At 38.1% G+C, this 17,757-nt stretch overlaps 1 protein-coding gene across 2 annotated transcripts in view; it reads left to right on the top strand.

Annotated features, from left to right (window-relative positions):
* Positions 1 to 3,214: 3,214 nt before the first annotated feature.
* igf1ra (insulin-like growth factor 1a receptor) overlaps positions 3,215 to 17,757 on the top strand; it is a 100,906-nt gene continuing 86,363 nt past the window's right edge. The window contains exons 1-3 of one of the 2 annotated variants that reach the window (XM_089116448.1): positions 3,215 to 3,887; positions 4,008 to 4,103; positions 16,728 to 17,291. In XM_089116448.1, the coding sequence (XP_088972574.1) occupies positions 3,812 to 3,887; positions 4,008 to 4,103; positions 16,728 to 17,291 (736 nt within the window). In that variant the 5' untranslated portion in view covers positions 3,215 to 3,811. Of the gene's footprint in view, positions 4,104 to 16,727; positions 17,292 to 17,757 lie in introns of both variants that reach the window. The other variant, XM_039684296.2, reaches the window with a different exon arrangement.

The following is a 17,757-nucleotide window of genomic DNA, read 5'->3' as shown; positions in this document are numbered from 1 at the left end:
CTTGCTTTCATTCCTTGCGTGTCATCAGTCTGTTTTTTTGTAAACCATGCGGGATTCCTTGAGTGTCTTCAATCTGTGTCACATGAACAGACATTACAAGAGGATTATGACATTGGCCTTGGCTATGCTGAACCCTGGCCTACTTTTGTAAAGATGACACTGAGAAAAAAAAAAAAGACATTCTCACTTGTCTAGACTGGATTATCATGCAAAATAAACATAGTCAACGACAAATATGAAATGAATGGTCACTTGTATTTTTTTAAGCTTAGCATTTAAACATTAAGTTTAAAAATGATCATAAATATGGCAAAAACATGGTTTAGGGTTTCTTTTTTATTATAAAGTTGTGTATTTAAAACATTAGTATTTAAAAAAAGTCGTTAAATTATTTAAATTTGCTTCCTTAAATTTGTAAGTACAATCCACTTAAATCTGTAAGTCATTTCAACTTAAATTATTTGCTTAACTTAATAAGCAATGTAAAAATGTGTGTTGTGATAACTTATTGACTATATCATTTTTTTAAAGTGAAGGTGGATATTTAACCATAGTAAATTCATGGTTGATTATTTGAAGCTCAGGAGGAACCGCTAATAGATAAGTCCAGCTAAGCTTTTTAGCGGCAACACAACAATCCAATTGATGAATCAAGGTTCATGCCATCCAAAAGAAGAGCTGAGTGTGTTGTCTTAGACTGCTACATGCACAATGATCTTTTTCCTGCAGAGATAAACTGTTTAGTAAGGTCAGAATGATATATCGTACAAAAAAAAGAGAGATTTGTTTTCCATTTGCTGGGAATATTGCAGCAAACACATTCTCTGGGAAGTTTCCCATCTCAAAATGTTTACCCAAACAGCCCAGACATAAGGAATGTCTCAACTATTATTTACAAAAGAGGAGGAAACGAATACTTGATGGTCAGCGCTCATCTGCAATAAAAATGTTTGGCTCCCGGTTTTGTGGGCGACAACAATAATAATTGTGATCAAACCAAGCTGCTCCGCGAGGAAACAACTTGTTGCACCCCTCCTGCGGTGTATGCTATTTTCTCTCACATGCCTTGGCGCTCCCTTCATTTTAAGCTTTGTGTTCTTCAGGAATCTATTTCTGTTTACCAAAACATAATTGTCACTCTCTCCTCTAAATTCCCTTTCCTGTTTGGGCTTAGACTAAATGAGAAACAAACAATGTCATCACTATTGTCACTTTGTTGGAAAGGAAAGGTGAAACCAAGGGAAAGGTTTGAATGGAACGTGAAACTGCATGAGGTCAAATTCATTCAGTTTAGCTTTAGGTGACGGCTCTGCTCGGCTACAAGGGCTTAACTTTGTTTTGCCATGCAGGAGAGAGGTAATCTGGGACACTATCATAGTGTTTAAGCTTTGTTTTGAGCAAAAATGCATTTTTGTTTTTGAAAAAGAAGAAAGGAATGTAGGTGGGTCTTCATGTTGTGTCTTTTACATGTCTACTTCCACAATACATGCTCATTAATCTTTCACAAATATCTAAATAAATTCAAAGGAAGTGTCAAAAAGTGTCAGAAAGAACAAAACATTTTCTCGGTTGTGCTGAAGATCTGTTGTACAAATGATCTGGAACTGAAACCATCTGTAAACATACTGAGGATATGAGACATGATAAATGCCGCATTTTGACATATGGAGGCGCCAAACACAAAGTTGCATATTAGAAACAAGGTCAAAGCGATTTCCAAGGCTACACACACACACACACCTTAAAAAACCTCAAAAACAGTCTGAAATATTTTTTTTTGTGTGTGTTTAGACACCCAAAACATTAGACAATGTAAACATTTTAAATGCATTCTATGAATCTAGGCTTCGGTCTCTTTTAATAAGAAAGTTCATACAGTAATGATGAACAGAGATGACACTGCTTCATCACGAACGGATGAATGGATTGTAATTGTAAATCCGTTCCGTTTCTATGAATGAAAATCTACGTCGGATTTTACATTTAGCTGACAAGACTATGTCATTGGCAAAATATGTGCATTTCTAAAATGTGGAGCTGGGTGACTTTTTTTAAATATAGCCTACCGAATTGATTTCTAATCGTTATCATTGTAGGCAGCTGATGTAGATTACAAAACCCCATGCATTCATTTAAAAATCTACAACAATTAATTCCCCTTCACAGCTTAGTGTACCAGAGTGACGAAGTGCAATTTACCTTTTATTCATTGAATTGGAATTAAATAGGACTGAGTAGCGTAGGCTACCGAAAACTATATTAACTCGTTTAATCAAAAATCAGTAGGCTATAGGCCTATAATTAGCTACGTAACAAACATAACGTGTTTGTTTATTAGCGTATTATTAAGTAGTCTAATAAATTCTTTTAACTCACACTATGTTCAATATTGATGAAACCGTTGATGAAGGCATCTGAAGTCCACATGGATTTAATATTTAATCAGTTTTCCAAGAAATAAACATGGTGCCGTTAATACCTCAATAGCAAACACAGCCAATATTATGACTACTATTTCTATTTTCACTACTACTATCTATCTCAGGAGATCCCATTAAGAAAGCTTTCAATTTCAAATGAGGACATTTCCACGCTGGAAAAAAATATTGTTGGTTTAACTTTAAAAAAAAGAAGTAGGCTAACCTGGTTGCCTTAAAATTTTAAGTTCATTGAAATGGAAAAATTGAGTTACAATTTTACAAATACAATTGAGGAGATTGATTTAATTATCAGAAACTCAAAATGTTGTTTTCTGAACCACACAAATAATTTAAGTTGATTTGACAAAAGAGAAAATTTGATTAAAATCATAAATGTTGTAATTACAATTATTTTTTACAGTGCACTTAGCCTATATAAAAATAAAACAACATTTTTTTTTCTTCAAAATATTGGCTATTATGACAGATCTGGGATTTTCATATATTTAGCCTATGCCTATTTATAAATAACACTATTGTTATTTGAGCCTATTGTTAAATCATTATTGTTACGATTTTCTTGCATAAACGTATATATAACGTATATATATATTCTGTCAAGGTGTCAGAATTTTTTTTCGTTATATATATACGAAAAAAAATTCTGTCACCTTGACATTTGAGTTCAAGCGGTTTTCTGGCGCAGACATGATTGGTTCCGGAATCCAGTCCATGTTTTGGGATTCTCTCATACTTGGCGTGTTTCTCTGTGAGAGAAGCCGAGTTTTGTTTACAGCGGTGATTCTGAGCGGAGACCGTCAGAAGAGTCGTGGACGCCGCCGTGTAGACTTGAGAATCAAACATTAGCCTCACAAGCTATTTATATATCACAGTTCTTGATTTTTTACGTTGCGGAAAACCAAAACCTACGCTCGCGTGCTGCTCACTCTTGCAGTTCGACAGAATTATTTTTTCCTACCGCAAAACAGACCGACCATGAGAGCGCGTGAAGACGGTAGGGGAGGGTGAGCAGTTGGTGAAACCATTTTTGTCCTGGCGGATATTTTGGATCGAGCCCTGTCGGGAGGCTTTTTCATTCATACAAAAATACGCTATCCGAGTTGTCAAGCTCTTTGAACGTGACCTCAGAATTCCTCCATACATCAGTACAGGCGTAATTCCCCACACACTGGCATAGGCACGTTCACACAAGGTGTTTTTGTTGGAAGAGAAGCCGCTCGTTTCGTTGGCTGTACTGCGCGCGTCCCTCTCGGGTTTTCAAGAAATGGACGCAGAAGATGCAAATTATCGGTCGAGTGAAATTCGTGGCTACGACACGAACGCATCATTTAATTGCTGGCAAGAATAACAGAATGTTTTAATTGATCTTAATGTTTCCATTAAAGAAAAATTACATTACCAGTTATCTTTTATCTACTCCCCCCTCGCCTCCTGTTATCTTTACGCGCAAAGGAACTAGCTGTTCATCCAAAGCGGATTCTTCTGGACTTTCTGCTTGCGTACAAGAAGAAACGTCACATTTTGCTGCGGTTTCACCTTTTTATTTTTTGGAAAACTGATTATTAGGAATGAGATCTGGAACAGCGAGGGATGTTTGGACCTTATTTTGGGGACATGTGCTGTTTCTCTCCACCATCTGCCTCTGGTCTGCACATGGAGAAGGTAAATGCTTTGCTTTTTAGTCTAATAAGAAACGGACAAATATTTGCCTTGTATTATCAAAATACGCATCACAGTGGTTGACTCATGTTATGTCAAGCATGAGTTTAACTGCATGATGCGTTGCTTTGGATGTTCAGGTACAGATATTCAGAAGGGCCTCGGCTCATAGTACGCGACCCAATATATTATTGAATTATGACCTACTACTACCATTAAATATTCAAATGTTCCTCATACTAACGCCAAACTTTAGATTTTTTGTCGTCTTGATGTCTCTAGGCCCATCAGTTAATTGTCGTGACATCGGATGTGTTGCGAGTCTAGTGTGCTTTATGAATTATTCATGAGATGGATCACGTTGGTATTTAGAGGCTAAGTGAGAATTGGCTTATATAAAGCATTTGCCCATTTAATTACTTCATTTAGGCGAGTCCACACAGGCAGTAAGGTTAAACCATACACGGTAATATTAAGATTTGCTGAATTCAGCATCAGTGAAGTAAAGGAGAACTGACCATGTGCTTGCTTTAAGTTTCTCAATGTCCTCAGGAGGGTATGACCCTTCTGAGGACATTAACTTAAAACAAGCACATGGTCAGTCACCTGTAAGATACAGGGAAGTTTTGTAACACATTTGGTTTCATGGACTGTAATTCTGTGCTTGTGTATCAAGGTTTGATATAAAATTCACATATTTATCTGCAACAAATTAGAAATTTAACCGTGTAAACCGTAACTGAATGCATGATTTCAAGAGTCCTGATAAAAAAGAACGAACGTTTTACTTTTTCTGCATACATTTTTTTATGATAATAAGATATATTTGTTCAAAATAATTATGCAATCCATCTTTGTCAATTTTTAAATGGAAATTGTAGACATATGAGAAATATATGAATATTTTGATTTCATTAACTCTTTCCTTGCCAGCATTAAAAAGTCATAATTTTTTCAAAAATGTCATGGCCCCCCACAATATTTTGTTGTGTGAATATCTGATCATGCAAAATATATATATATATATATATATATATATATATATATAAATCTCTGCTTTTATTCTATTTTGTTCAACACTTGAATGTGGGTAAGTTTAATTAAAAAAGCAACGTTTTGAGCAAAAGCTGAGAAGCTGAATTTTTTTGTCAAAGACTACATCCAGGTCTGATTCAGAACAATGATCAAAACATTGGAGTAAATCAAGTCAACCAACACCCTTAAAGCTTGCACAGTCTTATATCTTGTACTGGATCGTCATTTCATTCAGTAATGTTAGGCCGTTTTTACCTACTATATTTGATTTAATGTTGGTAATCATGTTATTTTACATATGCATATGATTACATATGATATTGCTTGTTTCTTAGTCAAGACGGCAAACCTGAAAACGAAATAAATCCCCGTCGTTTGCTTTATCACCTCAAATTGGACTAACATATGTATGTGAAAACGAAACATCCAACCCACAGGCTTTGGTTTGGCAAGGTCGTTTGATTACATTATTATATTGGTAAAATTCAAATTGTTTGTAACCTTTGGATAAAACAAATATTTATTGGATTACAATCGGATTTAGACTTAGTGATTTAGTTCTTGGAATAAGCCCAAGGGAGACTACAAAAATTAGTTTTGTGTCGTGTGGCTTTTTTCCTAAGCATATTCATGTATGGTTTTGTGTATTTTGCTAAAATTACACGCAGAGATTCTTTGTATTGGTGTCTTTTATATCAGGATGTCATTTATTTGTTAGTGATAATATCGTGTTTCACAAGGAAGAAAGGAGAATGAGACGACAGCATGTTATTCCTGCTGTCAATTTTCATATCTTCCCACAGTTTTAAAACATCTTGTGGTTGGTGGATGTAGTTGTAATGTTTATGCAGCTTGAGGATCATCAAATGCCTAATTGTGATTGTGCGGGGGCTGCATTGTAGCATAATGAAGGTGGGCCATTCTTGGGTTTTAAACTCCCATTTACATTCAAAAGGAGTTAGGACGCAATCCAAGGCCATTGACCGGAGTGGCCAGTCCCACATCCAGGCCACTGTGAATGTCAGGGGGGTCTGTTTCTCAGCACCCTGCAGAGACCAGGACCACTGGCCCTATACAGAGAGGCTTGTGTGGGGGGTGAGCTCTCACTCTGGGACTCCATCATTGCATTGTCTCGTCTGTCTCTTTCTCATAAATTGTTGTAAAGACACTCCACTGACAGACTGACTTTAATCAGGGCAAAACTGGTTTCATGCTTTTCTACTCCTGGTTTTGTGTCAATTTGTCCATTTTTATTTCATTGATTTGATGTTTTCTGATTTTAAAGGGCTGATTAGAGATGATCCGTTTCATTTAGGCTGGGTATATTTAGATTAAACAAGAATAGAAACAAATTGTAGGACATTGGCTAAATAATCAGTTTATGAAGAAGATTTATATATTTTTGTAATAATTTGGTGATTTGATGTTTAAATTCTGGCCAATACCAATAAGGTGATAGTTTTAAAAAAATATTATAAATGGATACTATTTTGTCTACTTAAAAATAAAGCACTGAAATCAATTATTTTTAAATGATACAAGTAAATTTAGGCATTACAACATTATAATCAACAGTCTATCTATCTATCCATCCATTTATATGTCTGTCTGTCTCTTTGGAAACTTTATGCTTATAGTGCACTGCACATTTATTCCTATACACTGACTGAAAAGGTTATAAAATATCACTAAATTAATGGCCATGCTCCAAGGGAAGTCCTCTTTGGTCTTTTTCATCCTGTTCAGTTTAAAAATCTGGTACGGCTAATAAAATGTAATTTAGTCTCCTTTCAAGTTTCACCACAGTAAACTTTCCATGCCACTTCTTCCAAGTATATGGCAAACAAGCCTCCATGGTCCATTGAGAAAGAGAGGGTGAGCGAGAGGAGAAACATGAGGTTTGAAAATAGAACATGTAAAAATACACGGCAAGGGAAACAGACTTGGTTTTGTTGATTCGAAGAGTAGTGAGTTTGTTTTATCGGGCTTTAGCCGTTCACGCGGACGGCCTCCGGGACTGCCTGGCGGCGGAGTGCGAGTCACTGCTGTACTGAAGGTGGACTGGTTCTTGGGTAGACTTGGTCATCGCCATGGTGTGTCGGTAAGGACACGGAGACTGGAAACTCATTTAAATGACTTTAAATGTCCATCAAGTTCACTGGTTACATTGGAATGGATGGTAGCTTAGATGCATGTGAATATGTGTGTGGTCTAAACAAAGGAAAGAAGAAATAAATTACGTAAATTAAATGAGTCTAGAATAACATAACATTACCACATGTAAATGACCAGATAACACAAAAGATGTACAAAGCACTGTGACGCAATGTACAGAAATAATTATTTGCTTCATGAACCAAAATACACATACAAATGCATAGGTCAATATACATTTGACAGATTCATCATACACATAATCAAACTAACATTTCTATTAGGTGGAAATATGCAATGGCCTAAATGGGTTCACATAACACTGTTCCAAATAGATGTATTCGGTTTAGGCGCTTCTGTTTATACGAACATTCGCTTGTGCGGAGAAGCGGCTCTTTCGTGCCTCATTTTATCTTATATAAACAACTCTATTTAGGCTAGTATTGATTAGCAGCGACAACCGCAATATAAGGTGAATAAACACTTACTTTTAGTCAATAATGCACACAACTCAGGCAGGAATTAGGAAGGAAAAAAACACACAAACCATCTCTCAATGATAAAGCGAATGGAAACTAAAAGTTCTGCACACAGTCACCTGACCAATGCTCTGGTTCGATTGGCTGTCTGTCAGTGTGATCAGGTCATGATCACTATGTCGGCTTGTTGGTATATTTGTTGAATGGGTAATAACGTTTTCTAGCAGATGGTGCCGCTGACTTCCTCTTCTACAACTGCATTTGCTGCTGTGAAAAGCTGACACAAACTCACTCTTAAAAAAAAAAAACCCAACCCAGCGAGGGCCAGCGTTTGTCAAAACCGCGCCTCATACTCCTGAGATGCCTCTTAAAGTCGAGATTAAAAAATAAATTATTCAGTAATACTCACTCCCACATTCAGCCCTGTATCTTCACAGGCCTCCACTTGTTGTTAATCTGCAGTCATGAGTCACGACTGTATAAAAAGCAGGAGCAAAATGGCTGTCACCGAAGTGAAACATTCAAAAGAGAATAGTGGGTGGACTCTAAGTCTTGCCCTGTTTAGTTGATAGCCCACCTTTGCTCTACTACTTCAGTCTGTGGCATTTGATATTCTGGTGTTGCTCATTCGTTTCGTGACTAAGGGTGCCTACGCGCTAGAGTTTTCGCTGCGTCAGATAACACTCCGAATCCATTGAATTCAACGGGGATGATTTGCGTTGAATTTCAAACTTCTCCTCTTTCAAAACTGCATCCTACTCATGTAACGCTTTCTCTAGTGTGCAAGCGCCCTCAGGCTGAGCGAGTCTACTCCTATGACTCAGACTTGCGCCGTAGTGACCAACGCTTCTCTTTCTCTCTTCATATTTCTTTGTCTCCCCATCCCTTGTTCTGGTTCTGCTGAGTTGTGCTTCATCCTCAGTGTGGGAGCGTTCGTGCCTTTTCATCCAGTACATGGCTCTCTGAGGCACTCCCGCTGCCCCTGAATCTGTGTCACTGTGCTTGTTCGTGCCTATGTTCGAGTCATACAGTCTTAAAGTGTAAATTGCAGGTTACATTTTTCACAAAGATAATGTGCTTACTAAACATACAGATAAGAACCACCCACAATTGTTTAAAAAAAAAAATGTATACCAAAATGCTGCATATAATATGAAAAGTTGGTACGTTTTACAGTGGTTTTAAGCAGGCCCCTTCCCTTCCACTGGGCTGGGCGTGACGTCATAAAAGGGACTTCAAGCTTTTACTGTCTATGCCTGGTCTATGCTCCAAGCCCAGTGTTACCGTTAGTCTAAACGGCAAGTAGTTTAGCAGTTATATTGGAGACCTAGCTTCTAAAAATGGTTAACTATTGTGTTTGTGTGGGATATATGAATATATCAAAAATGGGGGAGAGGCTCCACAAGTTCCCCAAGGACTGATTCGTGCCTGTAAGTGTTTGCATAAACCCGAGATCTACCTCGGGTATGCTAACCCGGCCCGACACATAAACTGTATGAGCCCGAGCCTGATTTAAACCCGACAATTTTTTTAAAGAGTAACACTAAACCAACTTTTTTTAGTTAATGATCTGTAAGAATGGATCTATTAATACCAGTCATTGATTCGAGTAACTTTTTTGACATTTGTTTATAAAGTGTTCCATTTCTACAATATATGGTGTAAAAACGTCTTAGTGCTGCCCTCTTCAGGTTGAACGGTGGCTACTGCAGTTGAATTTTCCTATTGGATGTTCCGCACTTCGTGACGTACGCAGGTCTCAGCTCACCACGCAAGCTATGCCCTTGGCAAGTATAAAAACCAGCTTGTGTCGTCAAAACCACTGTAGGCAGTCAGGAGTTGTAATCGCGAGTATTGAAAACGACCAGGATAGAGTGTTTTAGCATCTATTTCGTCCCCTCTATCTCCGCTGGGGTCAGCCCACTTTTCACCATTTTTCAAATATTGCCAGTGGGTGTAGTCAGGCTCTGACCAGGGTTTTAGTTACCCTTTAATACGTGGGTCATTATTATAACTGATGTTCTCAACTACTTTCTACATTACTTTCTCCTGCCCGCAATATTTGTTTTGTCCCACTCCCGCCCGCAAAAAGACAATTTTTTTTCTGTACCTCCAAATACTTTCGAGTTAGCCTACTTGTCGGCACCATACACATCAGCATAAATGCTCCTGATAAATTATTTGTTATTAAACCATTAACACACAAGCCACGCACTGTTATACCATAAAAACAAACAGGCTAACTTACAGTAATGCATGACTGCGCGCAAAGTGCGCTCCCATAATAATTCCTAAAAAGCTGACATCAGTTCGCGATCTCACACATCTCTGTTATTAACAATATCATAATATCCACACTTTGTTATTTTTCGAGGATTTGCCAGCATACAAAATTCATCACTGAACAAAAAGTCTGTTCTGAGTGGTGAGGGGAGTGTATCGTAAATGCTTCTGATTGGCCCTTGCGTTCAAGAAATCAACACATGTCTGTGATTGGCTACATCACTCAACGCTGCAAGCATGTTATGAATAGAAATTCTGGCCTGTAAATCATTTTTATTTTGTTTTAGTTGTTCTTGTTGCTTTTCTGGAACAGATGAATAAAAATGTATTCATTTATGTTTTATTCATAGATATTTCTAGTTTGCGGGAGTCCCGCGAATCGTTTTATTCGCCCTCGACCCAAACACAGAGTGAGTGCATTACCACCCGCGCTCCCTCTTATGACGTCATCTCCCAGTTACTGTAAAAAACACGCTACCTTTGAAGAAACCCCAATAAATGTTATTTTAACGCATTGTAAGACAGAAATTTATTAATATATACATATTGAACACTTTAATTTACACATTAATTGGTTGTAGTGGTTAACCTGCAATTTACACTTTAAGGCTTCAGTAAGCAGCCAGATGAGGTATTTGCTAAATTAAATGTTAATTTAAAATAGGTCTGTGTGCAGTGACCACCTGTAGATCATTGAACACAGTGAGTGCGGCGGTCGCGGAGTGTGGCTTTTGTTATTTAAGAGTTCTCCTGAAAATAATTTTCTCACCCTCATGTTGTTGTTTGTTGTTGTTCAATCCTTGCTGAATAAATGTATTTATTTATCCATCGGTTGATATTGGATATTTAATTGTGATTTATTTATTTTTTATTTATTCTTTTTTTTAAAGCATTTAATAAACACTGTTAATTGTAATTATTAGCGAATCTTAATTTTCCAAAACGGCGTATTCCGTAAAGTCGCTTGTAGCTAATCTAAATGTTATTTTTAATTTATTTATTTATAAACAATAGTGTAGAATTAAAATTTCAGCTATTATATTGGTATAATATATATCGGTAGAATCCAGATTTGTTATGCATTATTTATTTTTTTACTTTGAGGAACTAGAGGTTTTTATGAGTTTTAAAAAATGCTATCCTCTCTGTGTGGGTGTATTCCTGCACTATTAGTTGACCCCTATCTTTCGTAAACCTCTGCCTCAGCAACATACCATGTTGTTCCATCTTTCAGGCAGAGTTTTGCTAGCTGAATATGCGAGGTGGGGCAGAGGTGTTGTATTACTAGTTTGGCTCTGACATATGAGCTGGTGCTTTTGAAGTGAGGGCTATTGAAGGGAAGTGTAGCACCAGACCAGTGGTCAGATGACTTCCAGCATGTGGGGGATTAAACAGCAGTTGAGGTGGCAGGTGTGAGCGCTGCGGAGCACAAACCAGGATCTTGGTCGTGCTCCCCTGTGCCCCCTTACTGCGGGGCTGACTCAGGACCCCCATCGCAGAGGTCTAATGCAAAACGCTCTTTGAATTCGTGCCAAGAAAGGGGAATTAACTCTAAATGTCAGCGTTTTGTTGTTTTCCGCAAGAAGGTGCAGGAAATGCACAGCCTATAAGTGCATGTTGAAAGATGTCTGGCTGGTGGCGTTTAAACCTTGGACGAATTCCAAACAGCCTTTTTGCGCCCTTTAAGGGTGTTGCAAGAAGGTGACGCTACTCAAAGGGTCTTAATGAAAGTTAGTTAATGAATCCTTTCACGAAGGGCCTGTTAGTGAAGAGTACATGTTATGGTCACTTTTAAGAAGTCATTTTGTCTTAAATATTCAAAAGTTTGGGAAAAAATTCTCAAGCATCACAATTGATAGTAAAGACATTTATAATGATAAAGATATTTTCAAAAACACCTTTTTTGATGCTTTATTTGTCAATGACTCTTCCAAACAGTCACATGAGACCGTATGTAACATGCACCCTTCTCGCTTCAGTTTTTTTGCAAAGTGATGCTCACTTTTAATTTAGTGGAATTGCCTACTAATCTTGTGTGTGACAAATTTAAAACCAGGAAAAGTTTTATGTCGCCCGACAATGCTTCACCAGATAACAGCTCAAGTGCGGGAAACCCGCTAAATTAGTGTTGTTTTCCGAGAACGATTACTCAAAGTGGTTTCAGTAACCTTTGATAATCTCTTGAAGATATTAATCGGTCCCACAAGGGTGGTCATTTTCTTTGGGTCACTTTAACAGCTGCAATTAGGACTTACTGTAGTGTGGGGCTTTTGGTTTCAAATAAATTGCTGTGTTCTTTTCTCATTTAGAAATAAGATCTGATAGATGGACAAGTGATTGGTGAAGCCAGTAAGAAAGGCTATAGATAAGTCTTGTTTTTCCCTCGTCTATCCAAGAGGTACAGAGATTCCTGTGGAAGGCCAGCAAAAGGTTATCAAATGTTAACAGCAAGAGTTGGATTTCAGACCAGTATGTTTGCAGTGTGGTGTGAAAACCACAGTGAATGAATGACTCTCCTGGGTTACTGTTTGATCCTAGTTAAAGACAAGCACTGTAAGCATTTGTGTTTTGCAGTTGAATAGTGCTGGTATTTTTTTAATTATCGACATCTAGTTTTTCTGTTTGGTCCATGTGTCGTATGGGGGGCTTTTATTTTGACAACGGGGCGGACTTTTAATCTTTTGAATATCTAATAAACCTTGTAGACTGCAAGTGTGCATTTGTAGTCTGCATGAATTAGTAAATTCTGTATATTGCAGTCGGTATGTGCGAATCGGATGCGGACAGATGTTCAGATGCCACTGGAGACGCGTGAAACACAAACTCGCTAGCGACACGCAGCGACAAAGTGTCATTTCAATGGAGCACTGGAGACTTCCGCCGACATGAGATACGGTGACCGTTGGAGACAGAATGTGGGAGACAGAATGTGACGAAAGTTCAGAAATTTAAACTTTATTCAAACGAAAAGCGATTTTCGTGAGCAACAACCAATAGGATCTTGACTTTCAGTGGCGCTCACGTCACCGTCTTGAGTGAAGGCAAGACAGAAGCGATTTCACTGTTTTATATGATTTGACCGTACCATGGATATAATAAAATGATGCATGGAAAAAAAAACTGAATAGAAAATGTTTAATTCATACGTTTATAATTTTACGATGGAAGTTTAGCACTGCTGCAGTTCATTTTACAGTTTCCTCTGCATTATGTTGATGATTAGGGACAAGAAAATGTATTATTTGTCAAATTCGAATAATGTTTTAGTGATTTATGACAGTATGAGTGAGTTTAATTAGTTGATTGATTGATTGTTAATTTAGAAAAGGATTTAATCCACTGAACACTGTGGTAATATCCTAAAAACACTTACTTTTCATTCTTTTGAGCCTAATTCCTCGTCAAATTAAAATGATATAGTTGTAGCCTATATATCACTCGTGATGGTATTTTGTATAGATATGGCCTGATGTGCAGTCTACCAATAACATTAGAGCGACAGCACTACAAACACCCACAAGCGACAAGTCGCTGGCGGTGTGAACGGAAACCCTTGAAAAAACTCAATATCGGTCGACCACTACAGTTGAGTTTTGCTGGTAAGACAACAATTGCAGGTGACATGAATAAGAGTTGAGCTCATGACCTCAGGGAGGATTGGCCAGATAATATGGACTGATTCCTGATGATTATAGCTGGACGCAGAGCTGAGCACAATCCTCTTAGGGAAAATGATTTGAGAACCTTAACACTGCTGCTCACTTGTGAGGTCATGTGGGAAGGATGCGGAAGCTTTCCTTTGTATTATGTTTCTTTCTCTTAAAAAAATGGAATAAGATTTTGTGACCATTTCAAACATACATTTACATAATATATCCCAGGGTAGCACTTTACACAATATGAGTTTAGTTCAACCATGATATATCTTGCGGCCAATGAGTGAGTTTCACTTGTGTTTTTGACGACTGGGGAACAACAAGAAGTCGATATTTCTGTAGGATAATCTTTGAAAACATGTAGTCCTCCTTTTAGAAAGAAACTGAGCTTTGGGTGCAGACCGGTTGCACTGGATCCTTTAGCTGTAAAATCGGACTTGTTGAAAGCAACACCAACATGACAAGAGTTGAGAAGGTCTCTCTGACTGGCTGTGTTTACGGAACAGCCGGATCTTTGGAAAGGGAATAGGAACTGGGTGAGCTCTTTGGCCTTGGATCATCCTGGATAATTCATTGTGGAGGTCAACTGGTGGGCATGTTTGTCAGTTGGCTTCCCTAGACTGTAAAAAATATGGACAAAGCATCTGTGACGTCCCCCATAGACTCTCTGAAGAACAGGTTTGAGGCTGTTTATGGGCGGCGCCATACTGAAAAATCTTGGAAAATACAAAATACAAAAGTTTCAGAAAGGATACAGAGGTGGTATGATGTGTTGTGTCAGATCATGGCCGAGACGTCAAATTCTCTCGGCGCAGCCCGTTATCAGCTGTCAATCAAATTGAACCGCCCTTATTTGTCATACGTTTTATATCTAAATATGATAACGAGTTAGAAAAAAATTCACCCTCCTTACAGTTGTCAGGCACGCGGAACATATTGAAGATTACAATAAAAGTCCATGGGACCAAACTGTAAACATATGAATTTATGCTGTGAAAATGGATATTATAACATGACGTCTATAGATATTTGCTCCCTTTTGGGACCGGCCTCTAGCGGATTTGAGATGTATTGCAGTTTATCGCACTTCCGGGTAGGCTTCATCTTTCAGATTAGAATGTTGTTGTCTTCACGCTTCTTGTGTGGCAGTTTTAGGAGGCATGAGACTTTTCAACACGTTACATGTTTTTTTAGGTGTGTGTTTTACAATTCAAATATCCTTTTAGCTGTTAACCTTTGAGCCGTTTTGACATGCTGTCAGGTGTTTTGTGTCACTGCATAAAAACTAGTTCTACTTTGGTGTAACTGACAGACACCATGTCTTTGTCTCTTTCCCACTCTGTGTCTCCCTCTTTATGTCTTTCCAGACCGCCTGAATTTATTAATGGGTCCAACCGGAACTGAGGACTAAAGTTTCTCTTTATCAACAAACAAATTAGTCTTTGTGTGAGTCACTCCGGCTCTCCTCCCTCTCCCGGGATTGTGAAGGAGAAAAAAAAATGCCGCAATGAAACAAAGGAGACATGCAGCTCCATGACTCCCAAATGCAGCCCTGGGGCATTTGCGATGATACGGGAAAGCAAATGCTATTTTTTTTTTCTGTGGAGCAATCATTTCTGTTCTAAATTTAGATGAGCGTAATACACTATCAGGAGGAGCAAATAAAGATCTTTTTTAAACAACACTCTTGCTATTTTTGGCACACCAAATCTCAAATGCAATTTAGATTCATGAAGCATGTCATTTTCACAGGAAATTCGTGTCAGGAAAAGCGGCTTCCACTCCTGTCAGAATAATGCACAGTAGGCAATCTGAGGTTGTTGAAATTTTGACCTTTCTGCATTACTCAAAAGGTCACCATCTTCTGCGTCTCGCAGTGGGCTATTTAGATTGGGGTTGTAAAGAGAGATTGATAAGGTTGTTTCTGCGTGGGACCATGCGTTCTGGCAGCCATGGCCGTGTTGTGGTTGGTTTTTTTTCACGTGGCAGGGCGAAACATTTCCATTTGTTTCATAGAGGCCCTGTGATATTGTCTTTATCAGAGTTGGTGACCTAAGCCTCTCTAAGAACATAAAAGGTTTAGCTAAAGGAGCTCATTTGTCAAGACTATTCTTCTGCTGATCTCTTTCCCCTTCTAGGACACCATACATTTGATTTGTAATTCATGTTGTACCTTTTGTTAGGTTCATGCTACTGTTTAACATCTTGGGATTTGCTTAACCCTCAATCGGGTCATGGGGTCTATACGACCCCAATCGACTTTTACTTAATAAAAAAAGGTTCCCTTCATCTCAGTGGAATAAGATTTTTTGACTTTTCATACATTATCTATATCTATACACACAAAAAATGGGCTTGATTAAATAAAAATGTTTACACTTGTAAATAAAAATGTTTACACTTCTGGTCTTTGGGGTCAATACGTTGAAATGAATGGGAAATGTGAAAAAAAACTAAATATATTTTCTTCATGTGTCCAAAAAAAAAAAAAAATCCGGCATAAATCTGAAAAGACCTAGTACTAGAGCATAAATGCTATGTATCATAAAAAATAATATTTCATATGCAAGCTAATGGTGTACTTGAGGAATTGTGTTGTATATGGATACAAAAGTACTTTATATCTGCAAAAACACAGCATTAATTAATAGATGAGAAGTAAACAAAAAAAAGATATATTGTTTGTATGATTAAAAATGTTTATTTTTGTACAATAATTACTTAATCCATTGTTGGGGTCGTATATAGACCATTTGAAGGTTTGCTTAATGTAAGTCTTTAGCTCTTCAAAGCATTACGCATGATCATATTGGTCGCCATATAAGGAAAATGCACCTATTTTATAAGTTCATGTTGTTGATGTTATGGGGATTCATTCATGCGTTTCAATTTTGCATTATCTTTTGACGTCACCATTTTTATTTCTATGAGCAAAGAAATGAATATATTATCAATAATATAATATTAAATGTGAGGTACAAGGTTCAGTTTTGATAATTTTTTTCCCCTCTCCTTTCCAGTGTGTGGTCCTCACATCGACATCCGCAATGACATCAGTGAGTTCAAGAAGCTGGACAACTGCACGGTGGTGGAAGGCTACCTGCAGATCCTTCTCATTGGAGACAAGAATAACAACCTCAACCAGGAACACTTTCGCTCCCTGTCCTTCCCCAAGCTGACCATGGTCACCGACTACCTTCTCTTGTTCCGTGTCTCCGGCCTGGACAGCCTCAGCACGCTCTTCCCCAACCTCAACGTCATCCGAGGACGCAACCTTTTCTACAACTACGCCCTGGTCATTTTCGAAATGACCAGCCTGAAAGATATCGGCCTCCATAACCTGAGGAACATCACCAGAGGGGCCATCAGAATCGAGAAGAACCCGGAGCTGTGTTACTTGGACTCGGTGGACTGGTCGCTCATCATGGATGCAGAGTTTAACAACTACATCGCTGGGAACAAGCAGTCCAAAGAATGCGGTGATGTTTGTCCAGGTATCATGGAGGACAGAGAGCAGTGCATTAAGACCAGCTTCAATGACATCTACAGCTACCGCTGCTGGACCTCCAACCACTGCCAGAAGGGTAAGAACTTGCCGACCGCATCTGATATTGCGAATGTTTGATTTATTTCAGGTTTTTTTTCTGATGGATTCACATCTCCTGGCATTTCATTATCATTCCTTCACATGGGATTTGAATGAATAGTGAAATTAATTGTGAAACTGAATATGGCTTGGTTTGCTTAAGATAAAGCTGAGTTTAGCTAAACTGATAGAGAGATGCTGTTTACTTTGCTTGGGAACTGGAGGTCTGCCTCTCTGGCAGGATCTTGTCAGGTAAATATTTGGTTAGTGTAATCTATGTTGTGTTGAGAGAGTTATGACTAGACTGTCTCCCAATTCATCAAAGGCTTTGACAGTTGCTGAAGACAAGAGAGTCCTAAAACAAAACAAGGTTTTCTGTGACCTGAGGTGATGTTTTGTAAGGAGCTCTTCATATAAATTGTGCAGGATAATAATTACCTTTATTCATTGGATAATTGTCCAGA

The sequence above is a fragment of the Pimephales promelas genome, chromosome 10 (genome assembly GCF_988280905.1).
Source record: "Pimephales promelas chromosome 10, fPimPro1.hap1.1, whole genome shotgun sequence".
In the NCBI taxonomy this organism is placed as follows: Eukaryota; Metazoa; Chordata; class Actinopteri; order Cypriniformes; family Leuciscidae; genus Pimephales; species Pimephales promelas.
This window is presented reverse-complemented; position numbering and strand designations above follow the sequence as displayed.